The sequence below is a fragment of the Furipterus horrens genome, unplaced genomic scaffold (assembly GCF_987537825.1).
Source record: "Furipterus horrens unplaced genomic scaffold, mFurHor1.1.pri manual_scaffold_1, whole genome shotgun sequence".
NCBI lineage: Eukaryota > Metazoa > Chordata > Mammalia > Chiroptera > Furipteridae > Furipterus > Furipterus horrens.
Genome location: NW_028327171.1, coordinates 104,707,760 through 104,731,428, shown reverse-complemented (window position 1 = coordinate 104,731,428; position 23,669 = coordinate 104,707,760). Strand labels below are relative to the sequence as shown.

The following is a 23,669-nucleotide window of genomic DNA, read 5'->3' as shown; positions in this document are numbered from 1 at the left end:
GAGGTTAAGTTTACTAGGTCATAACTTAAAAACAAACATCATAAGCCTGATTCAAATACAAAGCTTTCTGTTTCAAAAGACCAAATTCACAGTACCATCCTGAATTACACCTCACTTTCCCAGCATCTATCATTCCTGCCAGATACAATTTAGCAATGTCTCTTCATTTGTATACATAGGCTCTAATTTCTTAAAATATGAAACAGAAGGAGAGAGGATTTGTAACAAAGAATTTATTTAACAAACATTAAGTACCAATCACATACTTGGCATTTACTCAAGAAGGCTTTTGTTTTTTCTAAGTTGAGTCTTAATGTAACAAGTTTGCCAGAGGATCAAAATTGATCTAGTTGTAACTAACAGGCACTGAAAGTAGGGAGCACAAAGATCTTATACAAATAGATATTTCAAAACAATATTCGTGGGTTGTCTATTCAGTGATATTCAATATATGAAAGTCCCAATTCTATGACTTGGGACTCTTCTAATGAAAGTATGTTATCACTCCAAAATGAGAAAAGAAATGAAATCCTTCTTAATTTGAAAAGAGAAAAATGCTTTGGAACTTTATCTTGATCGAGGAAAAGAGCAAAAAGTATATTATGAGTCAATTCCCCAATATAGGACTGTATTTTTCCCTCTTCGCTGCAGTATATATAGGGTTGGTAAAAAAGTGTTTGGTTTTTTTCCGTAAGATGGCTCTAGTAGCATTTAGTTGTCTTTAACTTCATTCAAAACAATTCTATTAGACTGTATTGTGACAGCTGTCATATCAGCATACTTTTAAAAAAAAACTTACCACAATTGGTGAATTTTTGTGTAGACATTTTAATACTGAAGATGGAAGAAAATATGCAACATTTTTGGCATATTGTGCTTTATTAGTTCAAGAAAGGTAAAAGCAACTGAAATGCAAAAAAAAAAAAAAAAAAGAAAAAGAAAAGAAAACAAAAAAAATGTGTGCAGTGTATGCAGAAAGTGCTGTGACTGATCAGACATGTCAAAAGTGGTTTGTGAAGTTTCGTGCTGGAGGTTTCTCACTGGATGATGCTCCTTATGGTCAGGTAGACCAGTTGAAACTGATAGCGATCAAATCAAGACATTAATTGAGAACAATCAATATTATACCATGCGGAGATAGCTGACATACCAAAATATCCAAATCAATAAAGTTATTGGTGAAAATGAAAAATACATCGAAGACTTCCGGCCAAGATGGGGGCGTAGACAGATACGCTGAATCTCCCTCCACAACTTAGAAGGAATACAACTAACTCAAAACTAGAAACAACCAGAAGTTCCAGAAAATCAAACTGCATGGAACTCCAGCAAACAAAGATATAAAGAAGTACTCATCCAGACAGGTAGGAGGAGCAGAGCCAGGGCAGAGAGGGCACAGTGTGGTGGCAGTAGCAGCGGGTGGCTGGCAGAAAGCACAGTTACACGTTTTAAAAAGTCAGGAGGCACATCTGGGGAGGATTCCCAGCTCCTCACCAGACATCGAAGCTCAGGGTCCCAGCACCAGGGAAAATCAAACCTCATTGCTTCTGACTGTGCAAACCAGTGGGGGTTCGGGCAGAGGAAGAAACTGCCAGTCTCTCAGTCGAGTCCGCTTATTTAAAGGGCCTCCAAGGTTCTAAAACGTCCGCAGACCCACCCTCTCTGGGAACAATGGCCAGGGTGCGGAAGTGGGAGAGGTGCCTGGAAAAGGGGCGAGTGCTGGGCAGGCAGCATTCTTCCCTCTCTGACCCCTCCCCCACATACAGAGCCACAACGTGGTGAAACAGGTTGCCCTGTACTGACAAATCCCCAAGGCTCCGCCCATTACAACGTAACAGGAGCAACAGTTCTACCTGGGATGCAGAGGCAAACAAACACGGGAGCCTGTCAGAATGAGGAGACAGAGAAGTATGGCCCAAAAGAGGGAACGGATCAAGGTTTCAGGGGGAGAACTAAGTGACGAGGAGATAGCCAACCTCACAGATGGGGAGATAGCCAGCCTAACAGACACAGAATTCAAAACACTGGTGATAAAGATGCTCACAGGCTTGAAAGATATGCTTGAGTACAGCAAACACATAAGAAAAGAAGTGAAGGCTATGCTAAGTGAAACGAAGGAAAATCCACACAAAACCAATGGTGAAGGGAAGGAAACTGGGGTTCAAATCAATGATTTAGAACATAAGGAAGAAAAGAACAGTCAACCAGTGCAGAATGAGGAAGCAAGGATTGAAGAAAATGAGGAAAACTTCCCAAATTTTGCAAAGGAGATGGACATACTGGTCCAGGAAGCACAGAGGGTCCCGGGCAAGCTGGACCCAAAGGGGACCACACCAGGAGGCATCATGACTGAGATTCCAAAGGTGAAAGATAAAGACAGAGTCTTGGGGAAAGCAAGAGAGAGGTGGAGAGTTGCCTACAGGGCGGTGCCTATAGGACTATCAGCTGATTTCTCAGAGGACACTTTGCAGGCAGGAAGGGACTGGCAAGCAGTATTCAATGTGATGAAAGGCAACCTGCAACCAAGATTACTCTATCCAGCAAAGCTATCATTTGGAATGGAAGGGCAGATGAAGTGCTTCCCAGACAAGGTAAAGCTAAAGGAGTTCATCATCACCAAGCCATTATTATATGAAATGTCAAAGGGACTTACTTAAGATCAAAACTATGAACATTAAAATGACAACAAACTCACAACTATCAACAACTGAATCTAAAAAATAGAAACAAAATCCAACTAAGCAAACCAGAATAGGAACAGAATCATAGCGATGGGGATCATTTAGAGTGATCTGGGGGGGGGGGGGGGTGCGGGGTGGAAGGGAGAAATGGGGAAATGGTGCAGGGACTAAGAAGCATAATTGGTTGGTACAAAATAGACAGGGGAAGTTAAGAATAATATAGGAAAGGGTGAAGCCAAAGAACTTATATGCACAACCCATGGAATGAACTAAGGGGGGTGGGACTGCTGGAGCGAAGTGGGGGGGGGGGCGGGTCGGTACTGGACAGAGGAGAGCAAAGGGGAAAAAAATTGGAACTACTGTAACAACATAATTAATAAAATATACTTAAAAAAAAAAGAAAAACATGTCTTATTTTACAGACTTTTTGGCCAACCTAATGCCATGAATAGGTCATCAGCTAATGTCCAGAACTGACTGTCAAAGATTTGTCAAAGGTATTAGTTGCATCTGAAATATTATTCAGCCATATTTAAAGAAGAAGGAGAAGGAGGAGGAGAAGGAGAAGAAAAAGAAGTCAAAATAAGCCCAATTCCTTTGATATGGCATAGCTGCCACAGTGGCAGTCATATTGCAGTCAAGCCCTCAAAGCTGGCTAAGGAACCAGGGAGGATCAAATGTCTGCTGCTGCAGAGCCCTTAACCCCAGCGCAGTGGGACTGATATGACAAGGATTTCCCACCATTCTGCTTTCCTAAGTTTAGCCAATAATTTTCTGAGTCACTTTTGCAGAACTCACATTCTAGTGAGCAGTAATCAATACAAAAAGTAACATCAGGTGTTGATAAGTATAATAAAGAAAAACAAAGTAGGGAAAGAGGATGAAGAAAAAGGAGTGATAGAAAGGAATATTGCTCTATTATACAGGATGGAGCAAAAGTAGGTTTATAGTTGTGAATACACAAAATACAGACTTTATTCTTGTATTATTTTCCATACAAACAACTGTAAGCCTACATTTGTCCCACTCTGTATACAGCCTCTCTGATACAGTAATGAGTGGGCAAAGACTTAACTGACCAGCATAGAGACATTTGGGCAAGAGGAAACAGCATGTAAAAGGCAAGTAAAGTGAAGGCATGCCTGGTGCATGCAAGACTCAGAGAAGATGGTCAGTGAGGCTGCTGTGGAGTGAATGTGTAAGAGTAGTGGGAAAAAAGCCTCTGAAATAAGAGGTGAAGCTTGATAAAAGACTTTCTAAGTTCTCTGACTTTTCTGAGTGAGGGGGGAGTGTTTCCCAAAAAATGAGTGACATTACCTCATGTGCTTTTTAGAAGGGTCGCTGGCTGCTGTGACAAACAGTCCACAGGAGCAGCAAGTGTGAAAGCAAGGAGACTAGCGAAGAGAGTGGTGTGAAGTCTAAGCAAGAGATATGGCTCAGATAACTTTTCTGGACAATCCTACATAAAAAAATAACTTTGAATAAACTCACCCTCACTCAACGAGCTTCCAGGAAAAACAATAAAACAAAAGATGACCAGTTTCATGTTAAAAACAAGTAATCAGGATCAGATCTCCTAGGATTTTAGTCAGATAAAGAGGAAACCATAAAACTTCTAAGACATATCACTAACACATGTGATTAATTTCACTAACCACTACATATAACTTAGGAAGCATATATAGACATTGTTTCGCCTCCCACTGAATATTTTATAGATTATGTATGTACGGGGAAAGGGAATGAACTGGGGAGCTTAGGATAATGAGACTGCCAAAAAACTGTAAATATTATTCTCTACTCTGCCACAATGTTTCTGAAGATGACATAAACTGAGCATATTTTCTATATGAACACTACTATAACTATGGGTTTCAATTCCTAACCAAGACTTCCAAATTATCCAAAGGTAACTAACATCATCTTCTAAAAGCATTGATAAAACAACTCTAAGCTTCTTTATACTTTTAAAATGTCAACTATTCTCCGAATGAAAGGGTGTTATGAAATTAGAGTTGTGACAAACCGTTTATGGTATACAATTGACTGAACTTAAACATTTTTTACATGCTAAAAAAAGGCCTAGAATGATTAAAGAATTTGTCCAAGGTAACAGTTACTAACATAGCCCAAGACTAGAAGTCAGGGCTCTGGAATCCTAATGCACTGTCATTTTACTGTCTTATAACCATTGCTTTAAAAAAGAAATAAAAACCTTCTAGATATGACATTTGAACTGAATATACTGACTGTGCAAAAGGATTCAAAATAATAAGTGCTCTAAAAAACCCTGACAATACTATCAGAAGTTGACCAATCATTATAATAACCATAAGCTGTTAGAACAATAAAACATTTAATTAAGAATCACTCTGCTCTCTTAGATTTCAGAAGTGCTTTGGGGGTGGGGATGTAACAGAACCCTTGGGCTGCTCCAATTGAAACAGAACCCACGGGCTGTTTAGTTAGGGGCCCGATTGCCTAGGCCAGAATTATAACTGAATACCAGAGTTTGGTGAAAAGAAAAAGAATTGTTTATTTACACAAAGTCCTGCCTCCCCCTCCCAGATCTGGCCAGTCTTAGGAAAGTCAGAAACACCGTTTCCCTACTTCCTAGGCACAGTTCAGCTTTACCAGTAGCTGCCAATCACTCAGTTCTGATTGGGGAGGTCCTTTCTGTGCTGTGGTGCCCTCCAGCTCTCAATGCAGGGCCGCCTGGATTCTCAGCCTCCTTGGAAACTGCCTTCTTCCTGCAAACTGCGTGGATCTCCTCTCCTTCTCCAAGCAGCCTGGCAAGAGCCTCTTCTTAAAGCAGCCTGGAGACGCCTGCTCCAAGCCAGATGGAGGGAGCCCACAAGAGCCAGAGAGTGAGGGCGTGAGGGCCAGAGAGAGCCTGAGAGAGAGAGCCTCCTAGAGCCAGAGCCAGCCCAAAATATGTCCACAGCTTCTTCTCTTCCTCCCTGCCTCCTCTCTCCCCCTGCGTCCTCTCACCCAGTGGGTGTTGCAAACAGTCCTGACCATTCACCGAACCTTACATTGGCTCTGTCTGCTTCTTCCCTACCAGCCCACAGTCCAAGATCCCTCCCATCTTCCTGAGTCTTGGAAGTAAAGCTGATCTTTGCAACAGTGTTTCCAGCCACTAGCTCCAGGCATGCAAGGGCATCCTGAAAGCTGCTTCCTTTTCCCTATCTCCCAGCCGCAAACTCTGGGGTTTGTTTTTGGACTCCCCTGTTTCTGTAACAGGCGTAGTTGGTGTTGAGTGGGGTTGGGATGTAAGGTGAAAGGACCGGAAGGATAACTAAAATGTAATAGGTATTAACACACTGAAAGGTGGTGAGAGTGGGGACTGGGTTGAGTGGGAGAACACAGAGGAAAAACTAGGTTTGCCATTTTATGCTACATTAAATTTACATTCACATATTAGTTATGTATTTTTAGAAGAAAATAAATGTTATCTTGAATCCTCCAAAAGTACTCAACTCCTCCTTAACTGACATGAAGAAGCTATATAGTTATTCTCGGGCTATTCTTTGAAAGCATTATCATGTCCTTTGTTATAACTTTCATAACTCAAAATGTACAGGTGCATATATATTAAAAAGTCACATTTTATTCTAATTCCCACACTTTATTTGATAAAACAAATTTCTTCAGTGTAATTAGATAAGGGGAAATGTATAAAAAAAGGAATTGCTATTATAAAGTAGTAACAGACATGATTTAGTTATGTATTTATATTATTTAACCTATAATAAAAGGGAATTTAAAAAATCATCCTTTAACAATTCACTGCAAAACACCTAACACTATAAAATACTCAATTGTTTGCATGCAAAAGGAAAACAATAAGGTTTAATGTATTTTTAAATTCAGAATATCTCAAATATATTAATGATATATGTAATAAAAATCCACACCTCAAAACTCAATTTGTCAGTGAAATTGGCTTTTGTCCTTCCATAAACAGATATATCTAGATTGGTTCTAATCATGCATCATTCCTAGATTCTGTAACTCTTCCTATACAAGGGAAAATGCACTGTGCCTGGGAGGGAAAACAACACCCTTAAGTATGGTACTTAGGTGAATGCTAAAGCTAACAATAAATTCCATAAATTAGGCCTAAATCAAATTCATCTCAACATGCAGTGAACAGGCAAAGTCTGTGGTTTTGATATAACTATTTGAAAGATAATAATTAATAAAATATTGTATGCCAGCATCAAAACTAAAAACAACTCTTCACAAATAAATTAGCTCATATGTAATCAGCACAGAAATAAAACAAAGACAAGGCAAATGACATTTTGCCGGGGGGGGGGGGGAGGGGAAGTAAAAGAAGGCAAAAACGTGTGCCTTCCTTTCTATCCATACTTGTTTTTATTTTTTTCAACTTCTTCTAATAATCACCCCCTCCCCCCAAAATCTACACCTTTGAGCTTTCCAGTATCATTTTCTAATAAACCCATTTCTGGGCAAGATTCCAATTCAGCAATTGAGCAAAAATAACCATAGAAAGATTTTTTTTGTATTTGTTTGCATTTTTAACATTTTAGAAATTGAAAACACTGCTTTTATAAGCTATCTTCTGTCCTAAGTAGAAAGAGATGAAGAAAAAGTAGTCTGTTCTGTGAAGGTAAAGATTAACAAAACTTAAAAATTCTCACAAAAATAGGACTCTAACAGTCATAGGTGAAGGGAATTGAAAAGGAATTTTAATCAGGAAACTGATGTGTTTGTAAATCAAAAACCTATGCCCGCAGTCCTAAGGCAAGAAGAGACTCATATAACTTAACCCTAAATTTATACATATGAAGTTTACTTGAATATTCCAAGTAACTCAGAACTAACCACTAGAATTACAACAATTTCCATTATTGGCTATTTTTAAAACTAATTTATTAGATACTGTACTTATTTAAGAATTAGTTATTAAAGAGTTCTTTTACACTAATTCTAAAATCTGTCTGTCTCTAAGTAATTTTCATGGAGCCAAACAAAACAAGCTGAAGCTCCATGAAAGCTATCATATTCTTCCCTAACATTCAATTTAAAACATCCTAGAAATCTATAACATTCCTAAATTTGGCATCTACCTATACCTGATTCTTTCTGAGGAAGTATAGAGCAGTAAGATGTTGAATATGTTGTAGCTAATTTATTATATAATCAAGAAAGCTAGGAAAGCCTTTGACACTAATATAAAATCTTGATAAGACTGTGAATGTCATGGTTATGAGCCCATTTGTCCAACTGTGAAGTTATATAGAGCTATTTTTACATGCATTTCAGGTGATTACTGGTGGTATTAATACTGTTTTTCAAAATAATTTGAAATATTTCAACAAGGAGAAAGTACAATAAACATACATATTTCTGTTCTGTGTGCTCAAAAAATAAAAAAATAAAATAAAACATCCTGAAAATATATAGCCCTAGGTTTACTGAACACTTTGTAAGAGTACTCCAAACCCTAGAGTACAATATAGGCATGTGTACATGAACCCACACACAATCTGATGAGCTGAACAAGCTCTCTAAATTCTTGTTCCTAAGATTTTATTAAATACAAACTTCTTTCTTTTTCTTTTCTTTTTTTTTAAACTTATTTCAGGACACATCCAGTCAAGATGGAGGCAGAGGTAAATGTGGCTCACCTCCTTGCATGACCACAGCAAAATTACAGCTAAACTACAGAACAACTATCATTCAGAACCATCAGATAATCCAGCAGTATGGAAGTTCAACAACTAAGGAATTAAAGAAACCACACTCATCCAGATGGGTAGGAGGGGCGGAATGGCAGAGACACAGAACGGGCTGGTTCCAAACCTACATATGGTGGATATAAAACAAAGAGGTATCTCAGGAGTGAGGGATCCCAGCCCCACAACAGACCACTTAGCCCAGGGGTCCAGTGCCAAAAAGATAAGTCCCCACAACTTCAGGCTGTAAAAACCAGTGGGGATTGGGTTAGCAGAAGAAACTGCAGGATTCTTAGGTGTCTCCTCTTAGAAGGCGCTGCACACAGAATTACTCAGATTCATTCCTCTGGCTCCAGCACTGGGGCAGTACCTTGAAGAGCACCTGTGGCAATGGAGAGGAACTAAAGTGTCTGGCATCAGGGCAAGAGCTGGGGGACAGCTTCCTCCCACAGAGAACAGCAGACAGCAGCCACTGTGCCTTTTCTGAGTCCTCTCCCACACAGAGCCACATACAGCAGCACCACATCTGAGTCTCCATCAATTTGGCTCACACAGTTAGCCCCACCCTAATGATTACCTAAGGCTCCTCCCCATCGAACTTGTAGACCCTCCCAAGCTGGTAACAGTGAGTTTTTCATATAAATGGCTGAGCTGGAAGCAAGCATCAGGCCTTCCTAAATCTGCTCAAACAAGCAACAGTTGAGTCCAGGCCCTGGACCTCTTTCTGAGTGGCAACAGGCCTGGCACTAGCAGAAGCCATATACAGATCACTTTATAGCTTACGCCAAAGGGCCCCAAATCAAACACAGGTGGGGGCTGACCTTGGCCTGCATCACCTAGGAAGCCCGAGCCTGCACACCCAGCAAGCAATTATAGACCATGTCAGAGCACCACCAACCAACCACTTCCACAAGCCAAGGAGGGAAGTGGTTGCTGGCCAGTGGTCACAGCCAGTCCTACCAGCTGTCTGGCTTGGGTAAACTCCTCCCATTGACATGCTGACAGCAATCAAGACTCTATTACAAAGGAGGGAGTACTAGGCCCACATGAAGGACACACCTCGAGTACCCAGCCTGGGGGATGGAGGCGGCTGTGCCACTGGAACCTACAGGACAGCTACTACATTAGGCCATGCTACCAAGACATGGAGTCAAAGCAGCTCTACCTAATACATAGAAGCAAATATAGGGAGGCTGCCAAAATGACGAGACAAAAAAATATGGCCCAAATGAAAGAACAGAACAAAACCCCAGAAAAAGAACTAAACAAAATGGAGATAAGCAGTCTATCAGATGCCGAGTTCAAAACAATGGTTATAAGGATGCTCAAGGAACTCAGTGGGTACTTCAACAGCATAAAAATGATCCAATCAGAAATGAAGGAGGCACTAATTAAAATAAAGAACAGTTTACAGGGAATCAAACAGCAGAGTGGATGAAGCCAAGAATCAGATCAACGATTTGGAACATGAGGAGGAAAAAGACATCCAATCAGTATAGCAAGAAGAAAAAAGAATCCAAAAAATTGAGGATAGTGTGAGTAGCCTCTGGGACAACTTCAAGAGGTCCAACATTTGCATGATAGAGGTGCCAAAGGAGAAGAGAGAGGGCAAGAAATTGGAAACCTATTTGAAAAAATAATAAAAGAAAAGTTCCCGAATTTGGTGAAGGAAACAGACATACAAGTCCGGAAAGCCCAGAGAGTTCCAAATAAGATGGACGCAGAAAGGACCACACCAACACATATCTAAAATGCCAAAGGTTAAAGATAGAGAGAATCTTCAAAGCAGCAAGAGAAAAGCAGATAATTACCTGCAAAAGAGTTCCCATAAGACTGTCAGCTGATTTCTCAAAAGAAACTTTGCAGGCTAGAAGGGACTGGCAAGGAGTATTCAAAGTGATGAAAAGCAAAGACCTACAACCAAGACTACTCTATCCAGCAAAGTTTATCATTTAGAATAGAAGGGCAGACAATGTGTTTCCCACAGAGGGTAAAAACTAAAAGGAGTTCATCATCACCAAGTCCTTATTATATAAAATGTTAAAGGGACTTGTTTAAAAAAAAGATCAAAACTATGATCTTTCTAAATGGCAAAAAATACAAATCTACCAACAACTGATTCTAGAAAACAAACTAAGCAAACAAGCCGAACAGAAACAGAATCATAGATATGGAGAACACTGGCATGGTCTCCAGTGGGGAAGGGCGTCTGGGGGAATGGGGGAAAAGGTGAAGCAATTAAGAACTTCAAATTGGTAGTCACAGAATAGGCAGGGGGATCTTAAGAGCAAGTATAGGAAATGGAGTTGCCAAAGAACTTATACCCATGTCCCATGGACACAGACAAAGGAGGGGAGATCGCTGGAGGTAGTAGGGGTTGCTGGGTGGAGGGAGTCAAAGGGGGGAAAATTTGGGACAACAGTAATAGCATAATCAATTTTTAAAAATGAAATGAAATGAAATTTAACTTATTTCAAAGTTTATTTAAAATGGGATTTCCAGGTCTCTAGATGATTTCAGCAATAGCAGCTCCCAAACTGTTTGTTTCAAACACCTAATAATTTTATCCTATTCACAATGAACAGCAGTGCCATATATGCCTTTACAGAAGTTGTAAAACTGTATTCTTGCACCCAGTATTCCCATTGCTGAGAATTCTTAAGAAATCATTTGATCAGAAATACAATGGTATATACACAAAAATATTCCAAGCATTGTATCTACACTAGGAAAAAACAGATAAAATCAAAGTGCTAAAAAAATGTAGAAAGGAAAATGGGGGAAGGGGGTGGAATCACACCTACTAAAACAGTTTTTGAACACTAGATAGAAATGAGTTTGGTACATTAAGGAACCAAGAGATCACAAATATTTTTGGTTATGATTATAATTATAGGTAATATGCAAAAGCTAGTGGTTTTGCAGGTAATATTTTCCTTTTCCAAATAATCTCTGAGTTGGTCCGAAGGCTGTTGGTTATTGTTAAGCTGATTAACAAATAATCTCTGGCCTTATGGCTGCATAATTTTTTAATAAAAATGGAAAATATAAAGCTATTTCCATATCATCTGGCCTTAACATCTAAAAAGAGAACACAAACCCCCCTTTGAGGGAAGCATGTTGCTGAATTTAACTTAGAAGTGCCATTAACTAAATTATCTATGGCTGAGATTGCTAAAGTAGAAATACTAACTCTATTTACATGCCAGAAAGCTTGCTAAATCTATGAAAGACAAGATGCTAATTTGTTGACTTAAGGAATTTCATGTCATGTTGTCTTTGTTTTGAGTACCTAAAACCCCGATATTTCAGGAAGTAAAACAGCCAGTTTTGGCTTATAAGTTGTTGAAACCAGGGACTAGTGGGCAAAGGCTAGGTAATTCCATTTTAATGGAATAGTGTCTCTACATACTGTAATGGAAAAACCTCATTTTTTCCTTTCTACGTAGGGAAAAACCCAGTTCTTCTCTATTTATGTTTTTTTACTGTGTGTCTCCTTTACTAGTCACACATAACACTTCACTTATGACACTCCTAGTCACCTAACATGTGGAGGTTTTACCCCACACCACGCAATTCTCTGTAATACCAGTTGTGTGTCCTGCCATTCAGCTCAATTCTGGCTCTGTCTACCTAGAGATAGCATCAGATTCTATAGGTTAAGGGCTCAGCCCCACAAGATTGTTCCCTGGCTCCCACTTCAGAAAACAGTTTACAAGCTCAGATCATCACCTGTACTTCTGAATAACTGGCTATAAATCAAAAGCTCTAATGATACCCGCCCCCCCTGCCCTCCGGCCTTGCGTTCAATTAATTTGCTAAAGCAGCTCCAGAAATCAGGGCAACACTTACTTTCTTTCACCAGTTTATTAAAGGATGTGATAAAGGATACAGATGAATATCTAAATGGAAGAGCTGTGTAGGGGAAGGAATGTGGGATGGAGCTGGGCTTCCATGCCCTGTCCGGGTGTGCCACACTCCCAGCACCTCCACGTCCTTGTGTTCACCAACCTGGAAGTTCTCTAAACTTCCTACTTGGTGGATTTATGGAGGTTCCTTCACAGGTATAATGGATTATTAACTCCATTTTCAGTCCTTCTTCCATCTCCAGAGAAGAGGGGATGGGGCTGAAAATTCCAAGCTCCCAATCATGACTTGGTCCTTCCGGTGACCAGCCCTCAACCAGGAGCCCACCAGAGTTGCCTCATTAGAACAAAAGACATTTCTATCACCCATGAAATTACAAGGATTTCTTTTCAGGAGACCTGGGTCAGGAACAGGGGTCAAAGACCAAATAGTACAAAAGATGATTCTAGTGTTATCATGTAAGAAATTACAAGGGTTTAATGAAATCTGTCCAAGGAACCAGGCAGAGACCAATACATATTTTCTATTACCTCACACATACAACCATCAAACATCTGGAGAGAGTTCAACCCAAGAACACCAAAGGCAAAACCTAATGGGAAGTATGGAGAGAACCTACAATCTTTTCTTTTTTCTTTTTTTAACCCTTCGAGTGCCATCCATAATTCGAAATTTGGATCAACATGAGAAAAAAATTATATCAATATATAACCTGAGGTACAAAAAAAAGACAATAAAACATAAAGTATGAATTATTCCATTGTTATTTACATTTATAGCCATCGATAAAAGAGTCGCTGGGAGCCATGCTAGCACTTTCGGGAAAATTTGTCAGCGTTGCTCATAGCGACATTGGCACTCAAAGGGTTAAGACTTCATTTATTTATGTATTTTTAGAGAGAGGGGAAGGGAGGGAGAAAGAGAGGGGAAGAAACATCAATGTGTGAGCAAAACACTGACCAGTTGCCTCTTGCATGCCCGCAACAGGGGACTGGGCCCACAACCCGGGCATGTGCCCTGGATGGGACAGAACTGGCAGCCTTTTGCTTCACAGGGTAGAACCCACAATCTTTGGAGAAAAGAGAGATGAGGTAGGGAAAAGCTGTAAACTGAAGTAGGAAGATCTCTGGCAGGAACTTCCTGAGTCCAGAATTTCCAGGTGCTCACTTCGGAGTCACTACCCTTTGGCCAACGGCAAATAGCTGCCCATACATTTGATTTAAGAACTTTTTGTCAGGGAAACAGTAAAGTCTAGAAAGCTTCAAATCTAATTCCTGAATATCCCCCTATTTGGTAATATTAACAGTTCAACCTAATAACTGTTGAGATGGGAATGGAGATAGCCCATCAGATACCCCCATTATATAATCAGAAATATCACCAGTTTCCAACAGCAGCCAGGAAATAGAATAGCTTTATACAAGACTGGGCTTAGAATGAAAACTGTAATTATTAATTTAAACAGAGCATAAATATTATGATATTACAGCACAAAAAGTCCCTTTCTCTTCTGATACATATACCAAATGTTTATTTCCCATCTTCTTCAAAATGAGGGGGAAGGGAATGAATACTGAGCAAAACAGGAAGGGAGCAGAGAGAAAAAGACCAAAGTTTCTAAAGGGAACGTACAGACCATAGGAGGGTGTCAAGCTTTAATAGTACAAAACAAAACTGACAAGCGGGCTGGGTCCTATCATCACCCAATCAGCACATTTCTCTCCTTGAAGGAAAGTCCAAATGAAAAGCCAAAATATAATCAAAAGATAAAATAACTTACTCTTGCTGCCCTTGAATCCTTTCTTTCCACCTTCATGCTGACCATAACTTTCTTATAAAAATAGTCCGTGTTCAGACTAGCCACAAAACAACTATTTCAGTTTTAGCTCTCTTTCATAAAATGTTTTCATGTCCCCTACCCTATCTCAACTCTCTCATTCAAATAAAATTCACTATAATTGGGTGTTAGGCCACCTCTTCCACAGACCACCCAACAGTTGATTTATAACTAGCTTCATTCAGACACTGACCTTAGGTGAATTTCAAAAGGCATCATGGATCAATCTCCTAAATAATGAAATATAAGTAGTGGAGTAACTTCCTTTTAGAAAGCTTCATGAAATTAAATAAATCAGATGAATAAATGTAGTACACGTACGTTACTTTAGATTACCCTCTCTGAGGGACTGGATAATACTTTCCACTGCAGTCAAAGAGATAAAGACGACCACTATAACACCAACAACTGCAGAGGATCACAAAACCAAAACCCAGAGCTCCTTTAAGAACAGCAAAGATCACGAGATTTTCCTAGTCTGTTTTGAAAGAGCTTCAGATATACTCTATAAATTTCCTCTACAGCACACTCAAGCAATTCTTATACTTTCTTATAAGATTTTCTTATAACCAAGATCCTTCCTAGTTAAGCCTGTTCAAGGTAAACAAGTTCAGACAAACAAGTCATTCTTTAAATGAATTTTCATTCAAAATGACTGCTTCACAGTAAGTAAGGGGGAAAAAAAGCCATAGTCTATTTTTAGCTCTTTTTGTTAATAATCTTAATTGATATTGAGATTATTTCCCATTTAAAAATAATTTTTAGCCCTGGCTGGTGTGGCTCAGTGGATTGTGTGCCAGCCTGTGAACCAAAGGGTCACTGGTTCAATTCCCAGTCAGGGCACAGGCCTGGGTTATGGGCCAGGTCCCCAGTGGAGGGCACGCGAGACGCAACCACACACTAATGTTTCTCTTCCTCTCTTTCTCCCTTGCTTCCCCTCTCTCTAAAAATAAATAATAAAATCTTTAAAAAAATAATAATTTTTAAATGTACAATATACATAAGATACTAAAATTAGAAAACTAAACATGTACACATCTAATTTTATTACAATAAAACATTTTATGTGTAAAAGTTTAAATTACATTTTGATAGTTTTTTTAAAACGCATTTCTATGAACTAAAAAGGAACCTATACTCCTGAATTCAGCTGTTAACAAAGGGACTATCTAACTTAACAGCATTGACTCTTTCTATAGATTTTTTTACCTATTGAAAATAATACCAAATTGATCCATTGAGTAATTAGCAAAACTATAGTCTCTTTACCAGTTTACAAGTGACAAGACAAAATAACTACAACCCAGCACTTTAAAGTTTTTCATGGTAATGCTAGCCATATTGTACTTTTAGAAAATGTGTCTTATAAATTCTGGTTGATAAAAAAATCCTTAAAACTAAAGTATTTAAATGAAGCAAATTATATATCTTGTTGACAATTTCTTCCACTAATTAATGGCTCAGAGATTAAATATTTCTCCACTTGGTAACTTGAAAAGGGTGTCCTCTTATTTCATCTGGCTCTCACCTTTAGGTCTCAGCTGTGACTTAAGCTCTTCCAGAGGCCTTTCCATATTAGATGTCCTAGTTATGTTGGCACCTTATACTTTCACTAACATAGCATTCATATACACTGTATTGTAACCGTCTGGTAGTGACTGGGACAAGTAGGTGCTCAAATATTTGTTGAATGAAGAGGTCAAAAGTAAAGTCAGAATAGTCTCAAAGTAGTAGAGAAGTCAACCCTTCAGATTAGGCTGTAGTTGTAAATAAGGGATGGAGGTGGGGTCATGGGTGGAAGAGTACACTCCCTTGTGAAGTAGAATGACAAGTCAAACAGGACAGTAAGATTAAGAAAAACCATATGGTGGAGAAACAAGATGGCAGAAGAGTAAGTGGAAGCTATACTAACCTCCTCCGAGAACTAGTCTGGATTTACAGCTTAATTTTGGAGAAATCATCTGGAATAACCAACCGAACACTAGCTGGAGAGAAGTCTTATAACCACGGAGAGACAGAAAAGGCCACTACATCACAACGTGACCGGTAGGGAGTGCGGAGACGTGGAAGGGCTGGCTGGGCTCACACGGGTGGCAGCTGAAGGGACTGAGAAACAGCTCAGCAGCCGGGGATTCCCCCTGAGAAGGGCATGGTCTAAACCCCCAGCTGAGCTTCCCAGCCTACAGCAACAGAGTGGAAAGTAAAATAGTATCCAGCTGTGAAAAGCGAAAAGCCACAGGGTTTCTTGCTAGCTAGAGAGAAAAGAGCTGGAGAAAAAGAGCTCTTAAGCGGATCACATACGAAAATATTTTGGCCCCCACTTACCCTGGGCTCGAGTGGAGGGAAGGCAGAGAGGACTGGAGACACTTGGGGAGAATTTGGTGTGGTGGCTTTGAGGGAAGAACTGGGGAAGCGGCCGACTGGGTCCCAGTGCTGACTCATCCCCAGTACTGCAGGCAGACCATTACCCCCTCTCCAAGTGGCATCAGCCTGAGGGGAAGCAAAAGCCCTGCCTACAGAAATTAAGCTGCCACACCCACGGTCCTTAAGCCTGACAACTAATCACAGATTGAATAGATTAACAACTAAAGGTGGCAGACAAAGGCAGTAGATCCCTGGAAGTCTCCAACACGCTGCCTAGGCCCAGACTGGTACAGGATCTGATGCCACCAGGGGCAGATCCAGGAAGTGCAGATCATTCTAAGAAGCACCAACAAACAATAGGAGTCACAAAAATGGGGAGACAGAGAAACAACCCCCCATCAAAAGGAAAGGTAGAATCCCCAGAAAGAGTGCTAAATGAAATAGAGGAGAGCAAACTATCAGGTAAGGAATTCAAAACATGGATTATGGAGAAGCTCAATAAGCTCAGCGGAAACTACAAAGAACTCCAGGGAAACTGCAAAGAAATCCAGAAAAACTACAAGAAACTTACTGAGAATTACACCAGCATGAAAAAGGACATAGACGCTATCAATAAGAGCCAGGAGGAAATGAAGAATATGATCTCTGAATTGAAGAATACAACAGAAGGAATTAAAAGCAGGCTAGAGGAAGCAGAAGATCAGATCAGCGAGCTGGAGGACAATGTAGACAAAAACTCCCAGACAATGCAACAAAATGAAAAAAGACTGAACAAGACTGAAGAGGCTCTAAGACAGCTGCAGGACAACATGAAACGTAATAATATCCGTATCATAGGAAGGAGAAGAAGAGCAAGGGATAGAAAACCTCTTTGAAAAACTAATGACAGAAAATTTCCCTAACGTGAGAAGAGAAAGAGTCACGCAAGTCCAGGAAGCACAGAGGGTCCCAATGAAGAGGAACCCCAACAGGCCCACTTCAAGACGCATCATAATTAAAACACCAACATTCAAAGACAAAGAGAGAATCCTAAAAGCAGCAATGTTATTAGCAACAACTAATAACATACAAGGGAGCTCCAATAAGGCTATCATCAGATTCCTCAGCAGAAACACTACAAGCCAGAAGGGAATGGCAAAAAATATTCCAAGCAATGAAAAACAAAGGCCTACAACCAAGAATACTCTACCCAGCAAGGCTCTCATTCAAAGTGGAAGGTGAAATAAGGAGTTTCCAAGACAAAAGAAGGCTAAAAGAATACATCTCCACTAAACCAGCATTGCAAGAGATGCTAAAGGGTCTGCTTTAAGAAGGTGAAGAAACAGAGAGAGACAGAGAGGAACACGAGTACGAAGGGGGAAAATGACAATGAATAAGTACTGAAAGAAAGAAGGAACTTCTACCAGTTGCAACAACATGATGGAACTAGAGAGACTTATACTTAGCAAAATAAGCCAGGCAATGAAAGAAAAATACCTTATGCTGTCACCTATTACAGGAAACTAATGAACAACACAAACAAATGAGCAAAATTGAACCAGAGGTATGTAAACAAGGAATAAACTAACAGTAACAAAGGGGGAGATGGGAGGGAGAGAAGGGGGTAAGAAGAGGAAGGGTCTAGTCAAAGAACATGTATAAATGACCCATGGACATGGACAACTGGGTGGGGACTGACTGTGGGAGAAGGGGGGACAGGATGCAGGGAAGCAAGAGGGGGAAAAAAGTGGGACAACTGTAATGGAAAAACAAACAAACAAAAATTTTTAGTGGGGGAAAAATAAAAATATAAAGAATGGAAATGCAAGTTCAGTGAATATTAGAAGGACAGGGATTTTTCCCTCACACTGTATATTTTTCCTACTATCCGATCCCTCCAGTTTAGCATTTTAAACAAGTAAGTAATGACATAAGTGTCTTTGCATAAAACTAATAAGACTAGTTGTTAATAGAGATTTTTTTTGACTAAGACTTTGACTGGAATGTCATGCCCAAAGGAGACATGCTTGAGCTCTGGTTGTTACCAAAAAGCACTGAGGAACTGGGATTGACTTTCAAAGGTAATAAAAGCCCACGAGATAAAAGGCCTGGTACCTTGGTTGGATGTGCGGTCCATGGCAATCTTTCCAGGGAAGGAATGAAGGTTGTTTTCCTGAAAGATGGCTAGAAGGGACCTTAAGGCACAATGGAAAACCAGAATGACTTGGAAAAGACAGGTTTTTACAGGCAAGGCTGAATGCCAGGTATGTGGTTCTGCTTCTGTGCCCTGAAGGGCAGACTGAGGGTCACCCTAAATGTTCCTTGCGTAAGTTCCAGCAAAGCAGAACTAAAGATCATAAGTGATCATTTTCTGCTCTTGTTGTGTTTATGCAAATGAACAGGATAAATTAAAAATGGACTTAATGCAGTCCCTTTAATGACAAGGAGGGTAATCTTAGGGAGAAAAATCGTGATTCGAGGAAAATCACAATGCTCAGTGGTAGACTATAAAGTAGTGCAGCTAACCGTCTTTAAAGTTTATCTTCATTTAAAGTTTGTTTTGATTTGAAAATTAAACTATGTCTGTGGTATTATCAAAGATGTTTAATTTACAGGCAATAAAGTCAAATGCCTTGCAACTGGATGTCCTTCTGATTAAGACAGTCCTACAGATTCAGAGACTTGTATGTGGGTTATGTTACATAAATTAACATGTGTTTTCTGTTTTCAAAGGGTATAAGCCTATGATCTCATTACCTGAGTGATTGTCTGTTTTCAAAGGGCATAAGCCTATGATCTCATTACCTGAGTGATTGTCTGTACCTATAGGCCTCACTTAATCCTGTCTGCATCTCTGCTTCCTGCGACTGAATGGTTTGGCTGAACTAAGTGGCTGGGTTGGTGAAGAATGGGGTGGTCTGTGGGCTTCACTTTAAAACTGGTTTCTTTTTTCTGTCCTAATGGCTTGGATAGAAAGAGCCCAGAAGTCTCAGAGGGGGGCAATCTAAACTATTTCCTTCAGCCCAAACTAAGTATAATGGGCAAAAGGGTTTTGGACAGGTGAGATTTACCTGGCACACCTTCCTCCAAAGAAGCCCTTCTTTTCCCTAATGTGGGACATTGAAAAATTAATACCTGCCTTTTGTCCTCTAGTGGTTATGGATTGAATGATGTCTTTTAACCCTGTTGCCAAATCTGTTGCCTCCAGAATACAACAAGGATGTCAGCCTTTTAAATCAAGCATGCCGTTGTCCGGGGACAGCCAACCGACCTGGAGTCTGCATGATCCTTCTCCATGTGGGAAGGCCACCCCCACCTCCACACCCCCACTCTTATTAGGGATTTCTGGACCCAAGGGTAGGTAGGACGATGACCATGTCCAGCTTAAAGCAGCTAGAGGAGCTCGAGACCTTCCCCCATTGTCCTTTATAAGATTATAAAGGGTCTTAAGTCTGAGAGTGAGGGATTGAAGAAGAATAATATATGAAAGGGTGAGGCAGGAGAGCTTGTATGTACGACCCATGGACATGGACTTGGGGAGGGGGATTTGTTAGGGGAGGGGGGGGTGCTGGGCGGAGGGGAACAAAGGGGAAAAATTGGAACTATTGTAACAATATAATCAATAAAATATACTTATAAAAAAAAGAAAAAAGAAAAACCATATGGTGATTTACTTTTATATATCCATTCACTTTTATAATGATACACGTAATTGGTTTAAAAATTAGATGAAACAGTTTAAGAAAAAGGATATATTTTATTTTTTAAAGTTACTAAAAAGATTCATAAACTGGAAAAATCTCACCTGTCCTGGGATCAAAGAGTTGATTAGCTTCTAAATCTGTAAAAGTATTAGAACAGACAGGACATTTGAAGGAAGCCCGGTTGGTGGAATCTCTCTCATCAGTTTCAATCCTCCTTCTCATGTGGTCCAGTTTATATTTTACCACATTAACAAGAGTACGATAATTGATAAAGTAGTAGTTATGGCGAGTGGTTTTCCCATCTGCAGCAGTCTCTACTCTCATTCTACATTTGATGAACTTGTCTCCCTTTAAATTATTCAAAACTGATCGAAGTTGCTTCCGGTCAAACTTGAGCAGCTCCAGCATATCCTCTTCTTTCACACAAGGGTTCCGGATCAAGATGTCCAAGGCCAAAGCATGCTCAATGCCATAAAACCCCCGGATCACATACTTGGCTAACCTCTTCAATGCTGCAGGAACCTCGGTGAGGACATCTGGGTCTGCCATCTTTTAGCAGCAAACGTCACTTTAAATGTGCTGAATTAAAAAAAAAAGAGAGAGATTACCTAGGCATAATAAGGACAGAGTAATCATTTTAAATCTAGAATAATCAACCCATTAAGGAGCTACCACTATCCTTGGAGTGCTATAAAGGTACTCAAATGTTTGATTTATAAGACTTATAATACCTAAACATTTAACAGAGAACAATAGTCTCCTCCAGAGGACACAAAAGATTACACCTAAAAAGCTTGACATATTTCTTAAATGGCTATTTTCATGATCTACATGTGCTTGATTCAAAAAATTAACTTATTACTTATAGAAATTATATATATCAAACCTTTTATTTAAAAAACACAAAAAACTAAATGAAATCTCATTACTCTTAATGTTATAGTTGCAATCAACCCTTTTCATCTCATTACACATATAAACTAATGACTAAAATTCTTCAGCACACCAAAAAATATATAATTTTTTTGCCGATCTGACAAAAAATATGGGTATAATTTTCAATCATACTGGATAGATATTGTTGCATTGGCTGTTGTCATTTTTTAAATTTGGCAATCTAAGAGAAAAGAAGTCAGTGCCCCGGACTAGTCAGGTATTACATGTTTTAAATATTGCGGCACACTGGCTAAAAATCATCACTGTAGACCTTTAGGAATGCTGGAAACCCACCCGAGAAGCCTAGTGATTAGTGTATTCCTAAGAGTGTCTTTATTTCTTGAGTAAAATTTTTCTACCAAGATAGATTTTAGAATGTTTTACAGTCATGCTCTCACAATAAAATCCAATGAACCAATAAATATATAAGTAAGTAATCACCAATTGGGATGTTTAGCAAAATTAGTTATAAATATGAAAAAAATGAACACTTAGATCCAGCTTTACCAACCTTGCAAAATTAAATCTGACGACCAGTTAAGTAAATACCATACAGTAATTAAAAAAGAAGCCCAAGATATCCTTAAATACTGGACCCCTTGCAAGACAAAGCAATTGTACCCAAATCTTATGTCATGACCTAGGAAGCTGTCTCAGAGAAGCCCAAAATGGCATGGGGTAGACTTTCATGTGATTGTTAAAAATCATGGGCTTTGGATTTCAGAGTTAGAGAGCCTGTGTTTTAGTAGCTGTGTGATCCTGAGCAAATCCTTCAAACTACCACAAGCCATACTTACTCTCTGAGAAATAACAATATTAATAATCTCAATGAGATTGTTGTGATAAATAAATGAGAATGTAAGTAATGTGCTTATGAAACTCTTGTTAATAATAGAGTCCATATTGATTTAATATATCCCAAAATACGGTCAGGTTATCCACACAGACTATGTCAAATGAAATGCCCTACACCATAGCGAAATTTTTAACTGACGTCCCATTGAACTATTTCAATAAGAAGTCATATTGTTATTAGCACTAGTTTCTACTGAACCTTTTATTTAAATCAGTGGTTATCAACCCTATCAGATTCAATATCTCTTTTTATGAGAAATATTTTTTTATCTATAGTACTATACTAAAAAGTTATTCCTAAACAACCAATCTATATACATATATGGGGGGAGGGTAGAAAGTTATAGTAAAATTTATATTTCATATTGTACTCAGGCATGACTATCCAAGAGATAACAAAGTAGCACCTAGATCCAAAACCGTGATCCTACAGCTTTCGTGTTATCCCAAGGCTCAAGGGTGCCAAGTGCCTGGGTTCAACACCAAAGTAGTATCATAACATACTATCAGATGCATTTTGTTCTCCTTTCCAATATGGTTGATAAAATTTGTTTTTCACATGTTCAACAATTGGCAGAACACAACATATGGCTTCAGAAACATCCAACAGACCAAAGAATGGCAGACAAATGTCAAAATAAGCTAAATAACCTACTTTTCCAATGTTATTTGCAACTATTGTATTCCCCTCCCTAAACTCCCACCATATACACTCTATACCTGGAATCAATGGTTCTCAACCCTGGCTGTAAAGCAGAATCATCTAGGGAGCATTTAAAGTACCCACTTGGGCCCCATTCCCAGAGGTGCTGTTTCAGCTGATCTGGAAGGGTCATATTAGGCATCATCTTATTTTAAAAGCTCTTTAGGTAACTCCAATAAAAGTCCCTGACCACTGCACCAGACATCTGGTAGAGTGGCTATTACATATCCTGCCAATGTACATTCTGCATTTGGAAGACCCTATACCACTTGGCCTTTTTCCATTGCCTGAAACAACTGAGGTGGTCCTTAAGACTTGGGCAAGGCAGTGACTGAGGACCCTGCAGTCCAACAATTTTGGGTTTTGAATCCGAGTTCCACCATTTCTTAGCCTGTGGCCCTGAAAATTCTCAGTCTGTTTTTTCATGCATAAAAAGTGATTAACAGTGCCTTTCTCATAAAGTTGATTTACGGATTAAATGAGATAATTCATGTAAAATATGCTGTTTACAGACCTGGCATCACGAGTTCCACTAAGTATTAGCATTCGTAATACGATTCCCTATTTAGAAAAGAGATTCTTATGAGAGCATGAGGAATGGACTGAGATAAATGAAGATGGACACACTGTGGAAGTATTAGGAGCTATAGTAATCAAACCTGAACTAAGAGAGGAAAACATTGCAAGAGAACAGGAAGAATGAAATTTATTACAGAAACAAAATTGAAAAGACCCAATAATATATTGGAAATGGAGTAAAAAAAGTAGGAAAATGTAAAATATTGATAGTTATTTGGTTTTTTTAAATAAATGTTTTATTGTGGTAAAATACACACAACAAAATTTACCAATTAACCATTTCTAAGTATACAGTTCAGTGGTATTAAATATACTCACAATGTTGTATAACTATCACCACCATCCACCTCCATAACTCTTTTCATCTTGTAAAACTGAAACAATACACCCATTAAACAGTAAGACACAGTTATTTGTTTTAAGCCAGTGTAACTAGGAAAAGTACTACTATGAAAAATA

At 39.2% G+C, this 23,669-nt stretch overlaps 1 protein-coding gene across 2 annotated transcripts in view; it reads right to left on the bottom strand.

The window, feature by feature from the left end:
• Positions 1-23,669, bottom strand: part of GTF2E1 (general transcription factor IIE subunit 1) — a 50,653-nt gene that overhangs the window by 25,113 nt on the left and 1,871 nt on the right. The window contains exons 2-3 of one of the 2 annotated variants that reach the window (XM_090265806.1): positions 23,529-23,584; positions 20,239-20,716 (exon numbers count right to left, since the gene is read on the bottom strand). In XM_090265806.1, the coding sequence (XP_090121932.1) occupies positions 20,239-20,686 (448 nt within the window). In that variant the 5' untranslated portion in view covers positions 20,687-20,716; positions 23,529-23,584. The remainder of the gene's footprint in view (positions 1-20,238; positions 20,717-23,528; positions 23,585-23,669) is intronic. The other variant, XM_090265797.1, reaches the window with a different exon arrangement.